The sequence below is a fragment of the Epithele typhae genome (assembly GCF_022376455.1).
Source record: "Epithele typhae strain CBS 203.58 chromosome Unknown BXZ73scaffold_43, whole genome shotgun sequence".
NCBI classification, from domain to species: domain Eukaryota; kingdom Fungi; phylum Basidiomycota; class Agaricomycetes; order Polyporales; family Epitheliaceae; genus Epithele; species Epithele typhae.
Window position 1 is genome coordinate 23,160 of NW_025954234.1, and position 20,145 is coordinate 43,304.

A 20,145-nucleotide genomic window follows, 5' to 3' on the forward strand; every position below is an offset into this window, starting at 1 on the left:
ACGTCCATGCATGTACAGGCGACCATGCTGGAGGTGGCGAGGGTTTGATGGGGTGGGCGGCGTGCGCGTGCAGGATCATGGATGGGGTAAATGTATATGTATTCATGCTTGATATCATACACCGTCGACGTATCTGCCGCGCAAGCTGCAGGTGCACGGCGATTGCCTTTGCGAGGCCCAAAGCTCTTGGGGGACGTCCTCGGACGACGGCAGCTCGGTCGTCAATATCTCCAAGCGCCCTACGTCCATCTACACTGAACCATGCATGCGCACTCAGTTTGCCAATGCATGCACCATCACCGAACACACCAAAGCCTACTCAAAGGAAACGGGCGGGTCCTCGGATCACTTCTTTCTTCTTCGTCCGAGGCTCCCTCATCCCTTCCCATAGCATCCAATTCAGAGCGGTCTCCCTTAAGAGTGGTCTACCCGACGAAGGATATGCTGCCAAATAACGTACTTTCGAATCTCCTAGTTGCAAAGCAATACGACGATGATGCAACGATACAGTTGGCTCTAATCGATACATGCGGTTCGTGCGGCACATACGTTTACATATTTCCGACAAATACACAACGGCACGAGGATCTGGGTTGGGGAGACTACCGGTGTCGCCAATTAGGCTGCATGAACCCGTGCGGGTGATGGTTCGGTCCAGGAATGGGAAAGATGGGCGGCGTGGCAACGGCTTGTAGAGGGTAGTGGCCGTGGTTGTTGAACTGTGTCGCGCCGCGTGGGCCCGAAAGGAAGCCGCCCCGACCCATCGCTACCTGGTGAGCCAATGGGGTCACGGTGCCGGACGCTGCGGGCGTGGGGACAGTGCTCTGGGGTCGTGCCGGAGGTCTGTATTGCTGTCGAGTGCGTGTCAGCACATGGACTTAGGGTTACGGGGAGCGGAGAGACTCACGTATTGTTTTCCCTCACGATAGACTTCCTCCAACTTGCTGTCGAACGAACCTCGGCTTCTAGCTGCAAGTACACCTTGTACAGCTTCAGTGCCGACAGTGCATCTTCGATCGAATCATGCGTGTCCGTCTGGATGTTCTCCTTTAGAACGAACCAAGTCAGGAACTTCAAAGAGAGTCGGCGCTGGCGAGCTTCAAGGAAGTATAGGTCCACGGTATCGATCACTTGCTCCTGCGGTACGAAGATATCTACAAAAATTTGAGTGGTTGTCATCATCGGGGCAAGAGATGATACGCACTGATGATGCGGAAGTCCTTCGATAGGCCGTGCCCGATAAGATGCAACCGCTGTCGACAAGCAAACGCAGCTTTTTATACACGACCTTCAAAGGCGTCAACGTGTATCGCGAGAGGCTGGGATCCAAGTCGCCGACTAACAACTTAATCAGCATGTAACCATGACCTTCGCAGGAATGGCTTACACTTGATGCCGGAGAACTCCGTCAGATAGTCGACGATGATCTCGCTTGTATGGATGTGGTCGTCGATGAAAGGCATGCCCTCCTTCGATCCATCACCACGCAGCACAGACACGCGAGCAAGCGAGAGACGGGCAGGTCGAATGACCTTCTTGGTGCCGTCGGATCGATACTCGGTCTCCTCTTGCTGCATGGACACGAACTCGGCGTCAATGGCAATCAGAGTACCGGGTTTAGGCAACTCTTCGAAGCGCAGCGGTTCGTGCTTGATGACTCGGGAATCGCGATTTCTGTAAAGGCAGAGTTACATGCTACGCGACAAAAGACGGAGCTCTGATGACGTACGCGGCAATGTTGGTGTCTCGGCAGAGGATCGACCTGTCCATCTTGTCCGGTAGGCCGTGAAGTCGAGGCGCTGGCAAACGTCCACGCGTTCAAGGTACAGTATAGCTGGCACCTACGTTCACGATATTGAGAATCTGATTCGTGGGGTTCGGAGATAAACCGACCTTCCACCCGAAGGGAAGCTCAGAGCTTCGTCCTCGGATATGTTCTGCACCACGAAGTCATTGAAGATAACCACGGCTCCGGGTCGGAAATCTCCGCCTCCGGCACTGCAACGCGAAGTCAGCGCGACACAAAGCACCCACAAAGCGACACACACCTTTAATGATCGCCACGAGGTGCGAGTTGGCATCCTTCGGCACGACCTGCGCCACGATCGCCGCAGCTCGTACACAACCGCCTCCGGGTCGTCCATGCCGTCGATTTGTCCGTGGATCTGGACGCGCGGGCGCAGGAACGTCTGTCGCCTCGAGTCGCGCCAAAACTTGTGCGCCTCCTCTCCGTGCGCAGCGGCGTTGACTGCTAGGATGGGCGGGAGGTCGCGCGAGTGGATCGCGCGCCGCGTCTCGAAGGTCGAGAACTGCTTGCACGTCTGGCACGTCGCCTTGTGCGTCGTCTGCCGCAGGATGAGGAGCGGAGGACGGACGCGAAGTCCGCCTCTCCAACTGCGTCAGGCGCGCGTCGCACGGGATAGATGAGGTCGATCAAGTGCGTCATGTTCTCCTTCTCGCGCACGGCGTGGCAGGTGGCGCAGACGATGATGTTTTTCGCGTCGACGCCGAGAAGCTGGGTGATCGGGGCAGGCGCTGGCGAGAGCATGTCGATGGGTCCAGCGTTAGGGAGCAGCATCGGGTTGTGCGGGAATGAGTTGCCCTCTGAGCTGAGGTGGTCGATGAGGAAACGATGGAACATCTGGATCATGTGGGCGTAGCTGAGCTCCGCGCTCTCGCGGCCGTAGTCCATCAACTCGATGGCGTTGTTCACTAGGAAGAACGTCAGCGAAATCACCAAGAGGATGTATGCGACGCACTCTGAGCAAGGACGCCCACGGTTTTGCAGAAGTTGCTCGATTGGCAGTTGGTACCATGTGCATCCTCGAGCATCCGAGTGACGAACCCGAGCTCGCATAGGAGGCAGTGCTCGCGAGGACAGTCGGTCGTGATGTGCGACTTGGCGAGGCGACGAATGGGGAGTGTGTAGTGCATCACTTGTACCAGCGCGTTCGTGTACGAGTTCAAGATATGCGTTTCTAAACCGCTGAACGAGGTCTTGTTGTAGAACTGGGTACGACGGACATGACTTAGTGTTCTGAGCCAGTAGAGTGCACTACACTCACCCAAAGTCAAAGTCCTCTACGCCGAACTTCGAGTATTCGATCTCGACTTTGCGATAGCACTTGGGAACGATGTCGGGGTTGTACTCGTGGGTCGGAGTCACAGGTTCTGACTGCCTCTCGGTCAACTAAGGCTGGCACTTTCGCGCCACCAACAAACTCACCTCATTGTATCGAGTCTTGCCGCTTCGGAAACGACCACCACTCTTACGAGGGGCTGTAGCCACAACATTCCGCCTTCCACGCAGCTCCTTGGGAAGCGAGGCATACGCGATGGAGTCGTTGACCTTGATGGAGCTGAGTACTTGCTGCGGGATCTTCGGCGGAGGTGCGAAGTACATGTTTGTAGGTGCGAAGTCGGTGGACCATGAGGATAACAGCAAAGACTTGTAATGCGGCATGCCGACAGTGTTCAGGGACTGAGCAGTGCTTCAGCACAAGTTTCCAGCCGCACATAAGACCACTCACGTCGTGTCCGTCCAAGTGATGTCCAGAAGAGCTTCCGCAGAGTCGGGCCATTCGATCGGCTTCCCGTCGAACCCGTTGAAAGGCAACATCGCCTCTTCCTCCGCTGCCGAGAGCAGATGGATCGCCCCGTCCGAGTCTCCGAACGCCATGTAGCCAGCGGTAGGAGAGACCGCCACAGAGCTGATGTATGAGGGCGCGTCCAGCTGATAGAACTCGTTGGTGGCCGGGTTCGTCGTGTCCACGATTTGTACTAAGCCTTGGCTGGACGTGATCGCCAGTGTAGACGGGCGATTCGCGAAGCGTGTGATGAAGCTCGGGCCTTGCGAGAACGGGATGGGCGTGAGTGCTTTGAGATTGCGGAGGTCGTACACCTTCACAAGCGGATCCGGGAATGGCCGTCCTTGCCTGTTGCTTTTTAGACATTGCCGTGAGCGAAGACAGCAAGGGCGAACATACCGCATGCCTAGGCCGATCGTGTAGAGCAGCGTTGAAGTCGTTTCAATGCCCTGAATGCCGCTCAGATGCGCCTTGACCATGTTCGATCCATAGGAGCGTGTCGTCGCGTCGCGTGGGTCGTGCAGCCTAACCCATCCATCCGCGTCGCCGGACACAAAGTACGTTTGGCTCGCGGTAAAGTGCAGATGGGTGAGGATGCTCGGGACGGACGAGCGGCGGAGGACCGATCCAGTCTGGGTGTTGAGCAGAATCAGCTCCGAACTTGCGGTCGAAAGCGCGATGGTAGATCCATTGGACGGCTTGTTGGAAAACGTGGTGATTTGGTTACCGGGCCTAGTGCGCGGGCTCGTAAAAGCACACGAAGAGAGAGAAAGCGGACGCACCTGAAGAACCACGCGTTCAAGCCGCCCTTGCCCCATGCGCCGATCCCATCGCTCGCCACTCCGCACGCGATCACGTTGCTCTCCGTCGCGAGGATCTTCTTGACCGCGAGATGGCCGCCAACGGGGTAGTGGACGCCGCGCAGACCGCGCGCGGTATAGTTCGCGCAGACATGACCGGAATTGGTGCCAGACCAGAGAATGTCTGTGACCGGGTCGAAGGAGAGGGAGGTGATGGGCTGAGGTAGAACATCTCTCTGGTAAACGAGCGACGGAATCTGGTGGTAAGTAGCCGACATTCAGCGAGGCATGTAAGGAGAATCCAAGTGGCAAGAGGGCGGATCGCAAGCGCGCTTGGCCCTGCTCTTGAATTTCTACCACCACCACCACCACCCAGACGCTAGATGCACTCTCTATGGCCTTTCTCCATGTGACACGCAGGAAGGTTGCACCTTTGAAGGATAAGACAAAGCAGCATGGCACTACTAGCGGACACGCGACAATATTGTTCATGGTGATTACGGGTGTCTACATTGTAAGAGTATGCGAGTCCTTGTCCATTGCCACAAGTTCAGTTCGTACGGAGCGTTGATATATTCATATCATAGTCCTATCATGCACCTAGAGCACCAAAGAACGACTCGTCCGATCATTTCTGGTACTGTTTGCAAAGCATGCCAGGTTGCTCGCGAAAGAGCTCGGTCTCGTTGATTTTTATAACGGGCTGCCAAGAACCCTTGGCAACGCGCTTGAACGCGAGTAGGCGCAAGTACTTGAGCTCGATCGGCCTTCCCTTGTGCTGCGGCGCTGTACCCTTCTGGCGAGCGCGTTGTGAGCCCCCGTATCATTGCTTGCCGAATCTGAGGAATTCACTCACGATGGCTTGTTTAACCTCGCCCGCTATCTCGTGAGCTAACGTCTTCCTACTGATAGATCCCCCCTGCGCGGTTGCCCTCATGGCGGCAATCTGTCGTTGATACGGGCTACAGCCCTCGAACTACCATCGGTCTATGTGAGTGCTCTTCACAATCACGCAAAGGCATTGCGGGTCTCACCTGCAGGCGGAAATGATTCTTGCTCGCTACTCCCCATTTCTTATCGTAGGCCTCTTGGTCTCCCTCCTCCAACATATCCAGCTCCTCGCTTTTATCCAGCGCTGACTGCAGCGAAATCCCCTCGCGGCCGTTGGCCAAGGAAAACCCCACAAATTCGGTGAACTCTTCTATACCCCTCCTGCGACCGTCGTAATCGATCACACGAAGGTAAGTCCATGCCGCCTGTGATGGTATCGTCAGATAGTAAACCCCTCCACCAACTCAAACACTTGCCTCCTGAGGCTGCGAATCGCAAGCGGCCACCGACCGATGCACCGGGAGTTCCTCTACCTTGATATGAGTGTTGCACCAGGTACAGTCCTCCGTGTCCGGTGATGTCCAGTCTTGGAAATTTTCCTCCCAGGATTGATCGACTGGTTCTTGGCCTGGGATGTAAAAGGATATCGATTCCTGCAAGGTATGCCACCTATCGGTCAATGAACACTGCACCATTGCTGAAGCACTTGCCTCTTTTTTCCCGATCATAGCTGTATCGAAAGCCATGGTGAGGAGCAGTCGCCAGTGAGGGAGGTGGCTCCATTGTCACGACGAAGTTATATACCATTCTCAACGATTCCATTTGGCAGGTGACCCACTGCGTCGCAGAACCTTACACACCAAGATCCTGCTGGAGGTGTAGCCACAGCCTAGTGGATTTGGGCCATTCTCCTGGGAAGTGGCAAGGGCATATCAAACTCCAAAGAGTTCTGCATGTACAATGAGTGAAAGGACAAAGTCTAGACCGATCCTAGCTGACATGAAGGAATGACGTAAATTCCTGATATCCTTCTATCTGTGTGACTTCGGACGGATACCTCATGCGAGGCAGCCTGGCCAACGACCGGGTCCATATCCGGGATATCTGTGTCATCATTGGGTTCTGTACGCACAATGTGGATCTCATTCGTTGTGACAGCGAGCTGGATGATTTCGGTGAGTATATGTTCTCTCATCATCGTCTAGCTCCGAGGACTGATCAAGATGATATCAGCAGCATCAGCAAAACGAGCGGGGGGCAACAAAGCGCTGTCGTGCCAAACATCTCACTGATTCATCAGTGCTTGACCTTCTTCAAAGCTGATTTCGAACTTCGCAATGAACGCAAAGGAACTACAATCGAAAACGAATGTATCGTACAGTCGAATTTTAACAGGGATGGCGTCCGTTTGTATCATATATTCCCCTCTCTGGATCTGACACCCCCTAAGTTCAGATAAATGCCTGGAGCACGACCTCCCAGGAGCCCTTAGACACACGACGGAGCGAACACAGTGCCAAATTATCGATCGTCAGCGCGCGCCCGTTATAGATGGGACGTTGCAGGGCCTGGCGGAAATCATGTCAATGAACGGACTCGGCACCGGAGAACAAACACGCCTCACAATCATCCGATAGGCCTCCTCTGCGATCTTGCGGGCGAGCTGCCGGTACGACACGGGCTCTGCCCCGCACGTGGACCGCCTCGTCGTGATTTGGCGCGAATAAGGCTCGTGGTCCGGGGACAGCTGAGTCGTAAGGTCAGTATCGCGTTGGCGCCGTGATTATCGGAGACGCACTGACCTTGGGGAAGCGCACGCACAGCTTCGTGGGCACGTTCTGCGGAAGCAAGACAGGCTCGTCCGCGTTCTGCAAGCACACGTGTGCTCCGAACTGCTTGATGGCGTCGGCCAGGCGGATTCGACGTTCTCCGCTCGCGAGCTGGAAGTCGATGACGTCGGTGAAGCCCTCGCCTCTTCCCTTGGAATACGCAGAGCCGGGCAGGTCCGTCCACTCGGCCTGGACCGGCTCGGATGGGTTTCGTGAGTCGTTTGTCTCTTGCACATGCTCAGGCATGACGAATAAGCAGCTCCATATCTGGGAGAACTGCTCCCCGAGAGCGGTCAGTCAAAGATCACGCTGAAGATTGAGTCACCGCTCACCGAGGCTTCCCACTGCTCGGGTTGGGATAAGGTCATCCCGTCTGGAGAGGAGCAAAAGGTGGTCATGGGCATAGTGAGGAAGGAGCGATGACCCGACGTCGCGATGGGGGACCCATCTCCATCTCCCTATGACCTCGATGGATATATGTATACCTCCCCCACCCTCCCTATCCCGATCCGAGTGGACACTTCAGCGCAGCCCCGACCAGACGAAAGAGGGAAGCGTCACCAATTGTGGGCTTCACAGCGCGTCCAGGCTGGTCTGGAAGACAGATGGAGAGGGCACCCTAGGTGCAATCGCGGGGCGCCGGCTCGGCGAGCCAATGGCAACGCTCTCAACCACCACCACGCACCCCGAGAGCCGCTCCACGCGCGGTTTCGACGAAGCTTAATCGTGCTGACGGAAGTGCGGATTGGTCTGCGCACGTCGACGTCTCACGAAAGATCAGGTCGAAGCAGCCGCCATCGTGGCCTCCCACGAATAAACTTGCCCTCTCACGAAGGATCTCTCAGAAGCTCGCCTGAGCGCCGCCCGTGCTAATACCCGTTTATGTGTATGGCGTCATCCAGGTCCACCCTGTATATGCACAGTCCACACTCTCATAACGCACACCCCTCGAGAACTTATGCGAGGGTGTCCGTTTCGAAAGAAGCTACAGGCGAGAGAGCAAGTCCTGCCGGATCTCCGCGCACAAGTATTCCACCTCGCGCACTCTGGATCCGCCCTTCTCCACAGGAACTCGGGGAACCCGCACACAGAAGTTCTCACGCAAAAATCAGGCCGTCTTTGGACGGTGTCCAGAGCGTAGATCTGTTATGGTCGACTGCAGGGATGCGTTACGAGAGGGTCGACTGTATCTTGGATGGGCTTCGGACTGCGATCAAAGTTTGCTCAAGCAAGTCTACCCTTGAGATGCAGTATCCAGAGACTCCGCAGTTTCCATGCGACACACTTGTTGAAACGGCTATCCCGACCACTTGGATGCGTGGCTATCCGGACGAACGAATACGTCAATTGTGATGCCCAAGGGTTCTGTTATGTGGCCGTCGGATATCCCCCACAGATTATGAGCCGCTCGGCTTCTCCGGCAAAGAGGATATCCCAGTGTGTCAGCGCGTCATCAAAGGACGGGAAACGGCCCAAAAACCATCTCTGGTGGGACCTTTGAAACAGCAACTGAAGCCACACCTTCACATTCTGAACTTGCGCGCTCGCTCCTTGGCCCAAAGCTTTCGCAGCAGGGGTCTCGACGCCAGCCCCAGCCCGTCCGTCGCGGTCACATAACTACTTTCAAGCTATCCGGACGCACGTCGGAGTGCCACAAAGAAGCGCGGTAATGAACGACCCTGCTCCAGACTGCGACATGCCGAGGCAGGACCTCCGCCGGTCGTAGTCGCAAGCGAAGGGTGCATCTGTCCTGTCACTGGCGGTGGCGATAGGCGGGGGCTCGTGGATCCACGAGCCCTCGCCAATCGCTGTTGTGGGATGCCGCAGCCACGCCAACTCGGTTTGAAACAAGTTCGAGAAGGCGCACCACGAGGGAGAGACCGCGCGAACGCTCTCAAAAGGACCAAGGCGGCATTTTGCAGCTGAAACGCAGATGCGAACTGGGCAGCAAACAGAACTCGACTTGATTCTGAGTGGTCCTTTCTTTGAACCACCCGATGCGCTCTGTTGTTCGTGCGCAGGCGTGACTGTCGAGAACAAGAATGCGCATCACTTCTCGACTGTTGCTGTGGTCATCCACCGCAAGCACGCGGTGATCTGGGATGAGCCAGGAGACAGCCAGAAGTCGCGCGAATGTGTCACTTACAGCATCCACACGAAATCGAGGGCCACTCTGGAGCTTTGGCAAGTGAGAATGCTGGAATGGGAAGGAGATGGGCCGCGGAACACCCAACCGACGTTATTGAAGGCCGAGCTGCGAAGACCTGTGTCCTGGGTTCTATGCACAACAAAGGATAGCAAAGAGGCATAGCTGTTGCATTGCATGGCAGTATGCCGTGGAGGCCTCAGGCGCGCCGGCCATTGGACAGCGCCCGCTTTTTCGACGCCTTGACCTCCTTCTCGAACCGGCTCCGCTTCCTCTGCCGCGGCCCGTCCTCGCCCAGGTCCTCCCCCGCGTCCTCGCGCGAGCGCGCCCGCGCGAGCACGCCCTGCTTCTTCCCCCGCTGCCTCAGCTCCTCGTACCCGTCCCCGACGACCGCGCGGCCCCTGCCCGCCCCGCGCCCGACGGCGCGCAGGATGTCCCCGAACTCGGCGTCGAGCCCGCCCCCCGGGCGCGCGCGCCGCGCGGAGACTGTGCCGGTGCCGCCCAGCGCGACGTCGGCCTCGTCGAGTTCGCGCGCGCGCGCGTCCCGCTTCTTCATCACCAGCCGCGTGAAGTTCTCCTCCTCGAACGCGGTCATGCGTGCGAGCTCGCGCGCGCGCGCGGAACGGTGCGCGCCGCCCGCACCGCCGGGCGCCGCACCGCCGAGGCCCGACGTCGACTCCGCGTCGGGGCGGGACGGATCGAGGTGCGCGAGGTGCGCGAGCGCTGCGGGGACGCGCGCGCGCTTCTTGTCTTTGGAGGGGCGCGGGGCGTCGGTGTAGGGCATCGGCGCGAGCTTGGGCGGGCGGTAGATGCCGTCGCGCGCGGCGCCGTCGGTGACCGCGTCGTCCTCGCCTTCCGAGCCGGAGGCTTGGTCCATGAGGGCCTGTGGGTTCGGACGGAACGCGAGGGGGTCTGGGAGGGGGTGTATGCGTGGGTAGGGGAACCCTAGAATGAGGTTGGGGGCACGTACCGTTCGCGATGTTTTTGTCGACGGAAGGACCCTCCTCGGCGGCGCGGACGAGCTTGTCGATCTGGTACTTCATCCGGCCCTCGAGCACCTTGACCTTCTCCAACACCACCCTCGCCTCGATCGCGGCATCGACACGATCCCCAGCGCCGGCTCCCCGGGCAGGGCGGTCTTTGGCACTGAACGAGGCACTTGGAGGACTCCGCTCGGTGAGGGAGTGGCCAATTGCGCGGCGCGCGACGATGAGGGAAAGTGATTGGAGGTAGGAGAGCATCATGTGGTGCTTGAGGGAGAGCAAGGAGATGCCGTCGCGCGTGTCGAGTTCAGACGTGGAGTTTTGCCTTCGGTGATGAAGATGAAAGCCTTGATAAGGGGGACGGACTACAAGACGGTCGCGTAGTACATACTTGTCGTGCAAAGACTTCACAATGTCCCTAGCAGCCGACATGCTTCCCCTCATCTGGTCCAGCAGCTCGCATAGAGCCTGCACATTCTCCTCCGGAGGGGCTGAAGTCGTCGGTTCTTCCACGTCCGCGGAAGCCATTTGTGCGCTAGAGTTGCGGAAGACCGAATGCAAGTCGTGGGACGGCAAGACGAGTGTGGACGGGAGAGGGAGCTGGAGAAAGAGAAGTTAGCGAGCAAATTTTGAGAGCGCGGGAGTCGGAAAATGAAAATGATCAGTTAACGGGTTTCTAAGCCGCCGCTCCTAATGTTATAGAGCGTAATGCACGACATCTCGGTTGGTCAGAGCCCAGTGCGCTTCATCAAGCTTGTCCTCAACCACCACAATGTCCCACTCACCTCCGGCGACCTCTGGGGCAGAAAGCAGACGACGGCGCCGTTCGGACGACTGGGGCTATATATGCGTCAGCTGGCAATGCTTCCATCCCTTCGCACGGCCTCAATTCAGTCTCCTGTGCACGCGACCAGCCCCACGCCCGTCGCCCGCTCTGGGCTGTAATAGGGATCCAACTACAGCCTTCTACTTATGCCGTGCCGCAAATGCTCAAGTACGCGCACCAACCGTTTTTCCGAAACCACGGCCGTTCACTGTAGCTACAACTTTCGTACCCCCTGCTTTTTTTGACTTGTTCGTGGTAAGCACATGCTAGTCTCACTACTACCACCAAACCCAGCGCCCGTTTTCCGACCCCAATTCTCATCTAGGTATTTTCAGTGGACCGCAGTACTACCTTTCCACAAACATAACAAGTGCACCCACAACTCGACTGTCGATTCTTCGTTTCGCCAACGGGCCCGGAAATAGGATCGTACGTAACGGCCCTTGCCTTCAAGTTGATGACGGCGCCTGCAGGTTCATAGCGGTCCATCGCTCCGTCTACGGCCGTCGCGTTTTAGGTCCCCACGCCCTCTGTCACAAGCCCAGGAGTGCCGTCTCGTTGATGTGAAGCACCGGCTGCCACGACGCCTTCGCCACGCGGCGAAGCTCCATCAGCCGCAGGTGCTCGAGCGCAAACCGTCGGCCCTTGTAGTACGGCTCCTGGGCCACCTGGAACACGAAAAAGAACCAACAGGTGAGTCGCGTCGCTGTGGACCCCCACGCGGAACGGATCGTGGTACTGACGATGGCCCACCGCACCCTCTCGCAGATTACACGCGCCAGCTCGCCGAGCGGGATCGACTGCCGCCCGGGGGTCTCCCGCCGCGCCCGGATCTGCTTGTCGGCGGGGCGAGGCTGGTTCAGGAGCCAGCCGCACCCTTGAAACTGTGCCCGCGGCCAGGTACGTGAGCACGGCGCTTGGGGGGCACGTAGAACGGAGCGCGCTGATACTCGCCTGCAGGCGAAAATGAATCCGGGTGTTCACCGGCTCCTCCCAGGCGTCATCGAACGCTTCGGCGTCTTCTTTGTCCAGCTGGCCCCACGGGACTCCCCTGCCCGGGACCGCGGCGAGCGGGAGACCCTCTTCGCCGTGGCGGAGGCGGAAGCGCACCCTGTCGGTGTATTGCGTCTGGCAGTTGGAGTCGGAGTAGTCGATCAACGGCAGCTCCTTCCAGATGGGCTACACATCCAGACAGTCCGTGAGTCTCCAGCACGCACGGGAGGCGGAGACTTCTCACCGCAGGAAGCACAGAATGGCCGAGGGTTGGGAAGATAGGTTCTTGGATTTCTGCCGGCGCTCTGGATGGGAGAACGACCTCGGGCACTGGGTAGAGCGAGGAGTAGGTGGTGTAGGTCCCTTGTGGAAGGCTGTTCATGCTGATGTTGAAATGCTGCCAGAAATCGTTGCCCTGGCGCTCGAAATTCGCCAGTGCGACGTCCGCCTCATACAACTTCGTCGCGATGCCCTACGAGCAAAGTGTCAACGTCAATGTCACGGTGTGGTCGCAGTGCAACAGTGGGCTCGCCTCTTCTGCTTCGCCGTGGCGCCAAAATTCGCTGTCCTCGAAGTCGTTGGGTGCGTCGTGTTCGCTGGACATCCCGAGGAGTGAGTGGTTGTGCGTCAGAGGAGATGAGGAGGCGAGCGAGCGACAGTTGACGACGGCCAAGCACTTCTTAAGTACGGTGTGGCGACCGCCTGCGCATCGACGTAGACTCCACTAGCGGGGGGGCTACGCTGATGAGGCGGTCGTAGAGTATAGCAAGGGAAATGAATGAGGACACTGGCCGGGTGTGCATAGCCGCTCTTCAGACGCCCCTCGAGATGGGAGTGGACCAGGGACCGGGGAGACGGCCTTCGCCCATTTCCGTACGACGGCGCTATGCCGCGCTATGCTCCAGACACTGCGACCCCAGCCTCACGCTTGGAGACGCGATGCGGCTCGCGCTGTGGGTGTCTTTCGCCGCCCGTCCCTACGTACTAGATCCACAACGTCCGGGCGGAAGTCGACAAAACGGAAGCATGACTTACGCTTGCGCGATAGAGCGGCGAGCTTTCCCCCGAGCGACTCAACAAGAACTAGCGGTCGTTCAACCTCCGAGTTCCCTGCCAGCGCGTGCGCCTCCGATTAGTACCCGCTGCGCTTCGCGAAGTTCAGACCGGCCGGGCCCGGCACCGTACCAATTGCGTCGGGCCCGTGACCAGCCGTGACCCGGGCCATCGACCGACCTCTTCCCAGTGCCCACTCGACGATCGATTAGGGTCGCCCATGGGATGCATCCTACGCTGCATCCTGCCCGGCGTCCGCGCCTTCGTTCGGCGGCAATTCTTGCGGTCTCCAGCTTCAGGGCTGCCCGAGCATGAGCTGAAGATGGCCACACGCGCCACACGGTCGCTCGGGCGAGCGGAGCTCTGGGGCGTCGTGGCGGATCAGTGAGACCACCAGGCGGTGCGCGACTCCGATTCGGTAGCGTCATATCTCATTTCGGTCGTCGCATTCCCGGCGCAGGCAGCATCCCTGGGCTATCGCTGCAAGCTCGAGATTGAGCTCCGGCCGCGATGAAGCCTCCTCAACTCAGGCGGACTGAGCCATGACCTCGCCACGCGGAATCACTCAGTATTCACGAGCGGCTGCGGGTCTCTTCAAGAAGCATACCGAATCTAGTTAGCTGGCTAGCGAGAGCGGGGCAATCTTGTTACCGGGCACGTCGACTCAGGGCAAGTCGAAACTTTCTTCACTTCCGACTCGGAAAGCAAGGAATCAAGGACACGTTCAACCATCTCGAAAAATTTCTCTTGCGTCGTGGCGCCGAACGTTGCCAGACGGAAGACAACCGGTGTGGTGTACACTTAGAGCACAAACGGACGGAGATGAGCCGCGCGAAGTTCGAACGGGTAGGCCGCCGGTATCAAACCTTCATGACAAGCGTGGATCCACAACCTGTGACCTCCGAAACTGCCCACGGTGCGATGAGCGCGGAGGTACCGGAGAAGGTTGGGCCACAATAGGCGACAAGTTGTTCTCTCGTGAACTGCGCATGTTGTGCGGAGATGACCTACGCAAACAGGCGGGCCACCGGAACCAAGTCTTCATGATAAGCCAGGATCCGCAGCCTATGACCGAAATGAGTTATATGTAGTAGCTACTGATCAAACCTAGTAAGCGCCAAGCAGAGGGTTGGACGCCCCATCGCGCCCCCATGACGATACTGGAAACATTCGTGTGGTCCACGCAGACAGACCTGTTGACCGCTGATAGGGCGACTCGGATGGCAACGTGTGAGAACGTGCTGTGCTCGAGGCTCGGACAGAAAACGCGAGGACGTGGAGTTTGCCACGGGCCGTTATTTTGCGACGGTCGTCGACACCATGAAAGCTATGTATGCGAATGTCCAAGACCAAACCTGTGCGCCGTGCCGCCAATATTGACCCCATCTCAGCCTTGCCCCCTCGTGCCCCCACACCCGCCCCACGTTCCCAATCGAACCGCCCCAGGTCTCAAAGGCCCCCATACTCGTCCGTCGGGCGCAACGCCTGCATGTTCTGCATCACTTCCCTGAGCTCTGTCTCCACGAACTGCGCGGCCTCCTTCGCGACAACCAACTTCTTCTCGAGCTCATCGGCGGCCATCGTGCGCACCGCGTCGCCTCCGGCCGCGGCCTCAACGAGCCCGATCCGGTCGAAACGCACGAGCGAGTTGCCGATCCTCGGGAGCGCGCCATGCGCGTCCCACCCGTTGTCGTTGAACGTGAGCACGGCACGGACCGCGGCGGTGTTGATGTCCCGGTGTAGCTCCTCGAGCTTCGAGAGCTGGACCTCCATCCAGCGCGCGCGCCGCTCAAGCGCGAGCGTCAGCGCGGCGACCTCGTCCTCCTTACCCGGCCCGTTCGCGTCCTCGCTGCCATCGTCGAGGAAGTCGTCGCCTTTGAGCATGTCCCGGAGCACGCCGTCGAACGACGAGCTGTCGTCCCACGTCGTCCGCGGCAGCAGCCGGAGCAGGTCCGAGATCGTCTGCGTCAGCGTCTCGAGGAGCTGCTGGAAGGAAGAGACGGCGTTGTCGATCGAGCCGGATGGCATGTTGTTGGCGAAAGAGCCGCCACCGACGGAGAGCGCGGAGAGCGCATGGACGAGCGGGCCGTACTCCAGCGGGACCTTGGACGCCGGGTTGATCTTGCTCGTGTCGAAGAAGGGGCTCTTGGAGAGCGCCAGCCAGGGGAACTGCACGTTGAGCTCGTTGAGCAACTCCTTGACAGAGGCAGGCAGCGCTGGGGCAGTCCTGTCGACCGAGTGGCCCGGGAGTTGGTCGAGCTGGTGTCTGTAGCGCGGGCTTCCGGGAGCACAGGCCCGTCCGAAGTGGCAGCGGAAGCGATAGTAGACGCTGCGTGGTCGATGTGGTCCTCCTTCGGGATTTTGATGGGCTTCGTGACCGGCTTGTTCTTCTTGGGCATCTTCGCGAGGATAGGGGCTTGGACTTCGGTAACCGCGGGATCGGGGGCGGAGCTGAGGCTAGCTTCGTACCGGCTGCCTTACGGCCGGAGGTCTTGTTGGAGGCGGCGGAGTGGTGGTCTGAGTCTTAGCCGCTGCGGCCTTCTTCGCGTTGGCCGCAGCGAGGGCGGCTGCCTTCTCCGCCGCGACGCGCTCGCGTTCTGCCTTCTCCTCAGCCTCCTTTTGCGCGCGTTCCCTAGCCCCCTCTCACGCTCCGCGCGCTCTTTCGCCGCAGCCTCTTTCTCCGCCTTCTCCTTGGCCGCCTTCTCCTTCGAGGCCTGCTCCTTCTCTGCTTCAGCACGGCCTGGCGCTCCTTCTCGATGGCCTTCTCCTTCGCGAGGCGCTCCCTCTCGAGCGCGCGCACCGCGGCCTTCTCCTGGGCGACCCGGGCCCGCTCGGCGGCGCGTTCCGCAGCGGCAGCCTTCTTCGCGGCCTTACGTGCGGCCTTTTCTGCCGCAGCACTGTCGAGCGTCTCGGTAGGTGGCTCCGGGGCTTCGCTGGCCTGTGGAGGATCGGATGGAGCGGGCGGCTCAACGGCCGCGGAAAGAGCAGGGAAGTCGGATGAGGATAGGGCAGGGGATTCGGGGGCAGGGGATGGGGCCGTAGAGACTATCAAAGGGAGACAGGGCAGAGGTAGCGTGTAATGGGGATGGTGCAGGTGCAGGTGACAACGAGCAGGCATGATCGAAGGGCGCAGAGGTATAGGCGGAGCAGATCCAACAAGAACAAGCGTATGTCAGCGTCAGCGTACGTTCATGGAGGTCCTACCGGGAGGGCAGATACACGACGAGCAGCGTGGGAGATGTGACGGCATGGGAGGAAGACCGGGCCGATGATATTGTTTAGATCAAGACCGATGGTAGAGTTTCCGCACTGAAAGCACGGCAGCTCGGTACACTGACTGGGAATCCCATCCCGGGGAACGGAGGGAAAGGGACTCACCATGCGCTGATCCGTTTTGCGATACCTCGATGTTCGTGGATGAGCCACTAGGGAGACCAAAGCCGTGGTTCGACATGTGGCTGCTTAGGTCCTCTGGAAAGGACACGCCTGGAGGGGGCCCGAAACCCATGGGTTGCGATGCGAAGCTTTCTAGGCCCGGTGGAGGAAACCGACCATTTGCCATGGGCTGAGCAACAGCAGGGGATGACATCCGCGCCGACATAATTGCAGGGTCGTTGAACGCTTGTCCTGAGCTGAATTGCGTCTGATCTGCTACATGAACGCATGTGTCATAGAGAGGGGGATTGGCTAGTCAACAACATATTACACGTATACAACTCGAGGGGCCCTACCCATCGGTCCGTTCCTCGATAGATTCGCGCGTTCGCGACTGGACATAATAAGCTCCCTCAGCTGCTGCTCGCTGACTGCACCGTCATACGACTGGAAACGGTTCAGCTGTGGAGGTTGCTGGTGCTGATGTTGGTGCTGGTGCTGGTGCTGGTGCTGATGTTGATGCTGATGGTGTTGGTGCTGGTGCTGGTGTTGGTGCTGCTGCGGTTGGTGCTGCTGCTGCTGCTGCTGACTGAACTGGTGCTGGGCGGGTTGCATATGTTGCGCCAGAGGCGAGCTCATGGCAGAGGTATCGCGGTAGTGGGGGAATTCAGGGTGACGCTGAGAGAATGGCCACGGCTGCGAGCTCTGGGAAGCAAACTCGGCGGCGTTGTTGAGATGGGCTATCTGGGAGAGGCTGTCCATATTACTAAAAGGTGACGGTGCATGGAGGGATGAAGATGCGGATCCTTGACGTCCTCGGGCAAAGCCAAAGCGAGACACCTTGCGCTCTTCGTCCATAGGGGAGAACTTCCTAGACGGCGCGTCATCGGTGCCATCCCCGGCGAAGGGGTTGAAAGAGCCCGTGTAGCTTGACCCGGTAGACTGGCGCTCAATTGGACCCTTGCTCGTGAGAGAGTCGTGCGAGCGGTGAGACGACGGAGCAAATTGGAGGCCCGGGGGAGGTCCCAAAGAACTCGGCGCAGCTTGACCACTAGGGCGTAGGTTGGGGAAGACATCGAAGAAGCCCCCGTAGGGCACGTTGGCGTCAACGTCGAAGTCCGGGGGGTTGAGCGAGTCATCTTGCACGTCACCGACGAGCTTCGGGTCCAAGTTGAAACTGAAACCGCCGAATTCGGTATCGTTCCCAAGCGACTGTAGCATGCGGTCGATCTCGGGGAATGGGCTTTGGACCACCGTGGCAACGCTGGATTCTCGCCTCGCACGGAGGTCTTCCATGAGAGCAGCCGCCTGTGTAGACATCTGGTAGGACGATTGTGGCGCGATTTGAGGAGACGCGACATCGGATGTGTTCCTGGAAGCCGGAGGAGGGAGCCCAGGAGGCGCGGCAAGACCAGGGGGAACCACAGGGGAGAGACCCGGAGGTACTGCAGGCAGACCGGGGGGCGCAGCGGGGACTTCCTTCGCGGCAGAAGGTGGGGGTGATTGAGGCGATACAACTTCCGGCGGCGCGGATCCTGAATCCGAATCGACGGCGATTGAGGAAGTAGGAGATCGTGGGACTGGGGGTGGCGGAGGGGGTGCGGGCTCCTTAGCCTTAGCCTTCGAGATCGCCGGAGTGGTGGGCCGATTAGGCAAAGACGCGGGAGTCGCCGGGCGCGAAGTCGAAGCTTGTGAAGAGGCCTTCGCGGCCACTGCTTTCCTCCGAACCTCTGTGATAGCCGGAACAGGCGGCGTAGAGGTGGAGCCAGAGCGTTGCTGCCGACTGCTGCTGGTAGTTGCAGTCCGACGTGTCTGCCTCGACCCCGCATTGAGTACGCTACTGTTGTTGTGTAGCGCAGCACTGGCGAGGGTGGTGTTACTCTTGTTCGCCCATGACGCTGCCCTGGGAAGACCTGGAAGGTGCCGTCAGATTGAACTATGAGACACAGCGATAAACTCACCCTCTGCCTCGTCGCCCTTCTTAATAGTAGTGGTACGCCGAGTTTCTATGTCCTTCATCGTATGTTTCCTGGGGCGGTGTGAGGAAAAAAGGGAGGGAAAAGGGCAAGGGACTCACAACGTAGTGAGATCCTCCTTCGTGAAGCAATCCTTCTCATCACCCCATTCGTGGAGGTTCATGCAACTGTGGTCCGTGCAAGTGACGCCGCGCAGGAAAGACATGCAGTACTTCGTTGTCCCATAACTCGCCCGCATAATCTCCCCACCACCTCCTGGAGATGGTGCACCGTCCACAGCTCCGATTGCGCGAGCTGCATCTTCACGCCGGTGGTATGTGATGTACAACCCCACTACAGGCGCGTGTCCACCTGGAGAAGTTCTCTTGGTGATCACAATCTTGGAGATCTTCCCATATTGCCCGAAGTACTCGTTTGAACGCAAAGTTGGTATGAGCTACTGGGATGTTAGTCCGATCTCCAATCGCGCCAGAGCGTCGCTACATACCTCTTCCTTCGCAAACTTCGATCCTAGTCCTACAACATATACAACATTGCGCTGGACAACGCGTACGTTTGCAAGTTGACGTCTCCCCAACGAATCGAGCTCCTTCCGTTCGCGTTCGCGTTGTTTCTTCTGCTGCGTCAAGCGCTTGTGGCTGAATCACCGTTCAGTCAGAACCAGGTGTCAGCCCGACCGGGCAGGCGAGGCAAAGAAACACACATGCATCTGAGCGCATGTCATGTGAAGGCTTTGGCAGTAAAAGGCACAGGATGGGCACGAGGTAGCTTATGACCACGTCCTCCTAGAGGCCTGGGACGGTCGATATGAAGAACAGCCGCATCGTTGAGCTTGCTCCATCGAAAAAACTCGCAGCAAGCCGCCAGAACGAAAGACCAAAGAAAGCAGTGCCTGCCTCGAGCAGCAACTCGAGGACGATTCTGCCGCCACCCATCTAACGAAAAGCCACCGGGTGGTCTCTCATACGCACAGCGAGGAACACGAGATGATCTGGGGTGGTATCCGGGAGCGAGAAAATAAGGCTCACTCTTCAGGATTGATCGGCTTGAACTGAACTACATCATCGGTGTACTCCCTGCGGCAGGCAGGGCAGCGGCGGTTGAGGTTCTCCTTGATGTGGTGCCAGCAGAATTGGCAAACCTACAAAGGAGGTGGTTGGCGGAATGCAGCGACGCATATAACGAGGGGGACGCACCTGGTAACCACAAGGGCACGGCTTGAAATTCAGATCGGAGATGTCCATCTCTTCCAGACAGAGAGGACATTCGGCGTCGTCCTGATTGGATCCGCCATGCATCAACAGTGCATACTGGCATCGTACGCCCACATATAACACATACCGCTTCATCGTCGCTCCAGTACGCGTCTTGTACTCCCGCCAGGACGTGCGACTTTGACTGCGGAAGGCCATGGGTGGCGTGCAACGCGGGGGCTGGCAGGGGGGAGTTGGTATGGATTCGAGTGGTCATTGGAAAAGGACGCTGAGCGACGTCGGCGAGAACAACGGTGGGGGGCGGGTGGAGACGACGGAAGGATGGAGCTTTACAACAAGTGGTAAACGCGCCAAGTCGGGGCATTTGCCGATTTTGCTGTGGCTCCCCAACAACAGGCGCAAACTGATACAGACGCCCCTTAAGACGCCCGTCGCTGGGCTGCCAGCGTCTCTCTGTCTCGGCTGGCGGGGCAGGTTTGTTTATCGCCTCACCACCCTCTGGAGTCGTTATCGTGCGCAGGTTCGTGAGATC

General features: G+C 58.7%; 6 protein-coding genes across 6 annotated transcripts; all 6 read right to left on the reverse strand.

Annotated features, from left to right (window-relative positions):
• Positions 1-602: 602 nt before the first annotated feature.
• Positions 603-4,665, reverse strand: BXZ73DRAFT_91338 (ubiquitin carboxyl-terminal hydrolase-domain-containing protein; the record flags this gene model as incomplete). Its single annotated transcript, XM_048025940.1, has 18 exons — positions 603-766; positions 802-851; positions 873-940; positions 982-1,154; positions 1,201-1,338; positions 1,388-1,674; positions 1,730-1,770; positions 1,809-1,841; positions 1,890-1,969; positions 2,049-2,094; positions 2,124-2,345; positions 2,372-2,712; positions 2,760-3,028; positions 3,066-3,175; positions 3,227-3,491; positions 3,531-3,935; positions 3,987-4,319; positions 4,370-4,665. The coding sequence occupies 18 exons, from the start codon at positions 4,663-4,665 to the stop codon at positions 603-605; spliced, it is 3,321 nt and encodes a 1,106-aa protein (XP_047875449.1).
• Positions 4,666-5,015: 350 nt separating this feature from the next.
• Positions 5,016-5,964, reverse strand: BXZ73DRAFT_79319 (uncharacterized protein; the record flags this gene model as incomplete). Its single annotated transcript, XM_048023060.1, has 4 exons — positions 5,016-5,183; positions 5,244-5,363; positions 5,422-5,643; positions 5,737-5,964. The coding sequence occupies 4 exons, from the start codon at positions 5,962-5,964 to the stop codon at positions 5,016-5,018; spliced, it is 738 nt and encodes a 245-aa protein (XP_047875450.1).
• Positions 5,965-6,669: 705 nt separating this feature from the next.
• BXZ73DRAFT_79320 (uncharacterized protein) lies at positions 6,670-7,451 on the reverse strand (the record flags this gene model as incomplete). The annotated part of the gene is made up of 4 exons (XM_048023061.1): positions 6,670-6,786; positions 6,843-6,965; positions 7,021-7,323; positions 7,380-7,451. The coding sequence occupies 4 exons, from the start codon at positions 7,449-7,451 to the stop codon at positions 6,670-6,672; spliced, it is 615 nt and encodes a 204-aa protein (XP_047875451.1).
• Positions 7,452-9,392: 1,941 nt separating this feature from the next.
• Positions 9,393-10,704, reverse strand: BXZ73DRAFT_79321 (uncharacterized protein; the record flags this gene model as incomplete). Its single annotated transcript, XM_048023062.1, has 3 exons — positions 9,393-10,105; positions 10,164-10,501; positions 10,568-10,704. The coding sequence occupies 3 exons, from the start codon at positions 10,702-10,704 to the stop codon at positions 9,393-9,395; spliced, it is 1,188 nt and encodes a 395-aa protein (XP_047875452.1).
• An 831-nt stretch (positions 10,705-11,535) lies between these two features.
• Positions 11,536-12,599, reverse strand: BXZ73DRAFT_79322 (uncharacterized protein; the record flags this gene model as incomplete). The annotated part of the gene is made up of 5 exons (XM_048023063.1): positions 11,536-11,670; positions 11,746-11,856; positions 11,879-12,181; positions 12,240-12,467; positions 12,498-12,599. The coding sequence occupies 5 exons, from the start codon at positions 12,597-12,599 to the stop codon at positions 11,536-11,538; spliced, it is 879 nt and encodes a 292-aa protein (XP_047875453.1).
• A 1,898-nt stretch (positions 12,600-14,497) lies between these two features.
• On the reverse strand, positions 14,498-19,869 carry BXZ73DRAFT_103652 (uncharacterized protein; the record flags this gene model as incomplete). The annotated part of the gene is made up of 12 exons (XM_048015643.1): positions 14,498-15,314; positions 15,377-15,447; positions 15,518-15,664; positions 15,786-16,093; positions 16,427-16,699; positions 16,780-18,336; positions 18,385-18,452; positions 18,501-18,835; positions 18,887-19,037; positions 19,428-19,540; positions 19,596-19,676; positions 19,741-19,869. The coding sequence occupies 12 exons, from the start codon at positions 19,867-19,869 to the stop codon at positions 14,498-14,500; spliced, it is 4,050 nt and encodes a 1,349-aa protein (XP_047875454.1).
• Between the last annotated feature and the right edge of the window lie 276 nt (positions 19,870-20,145).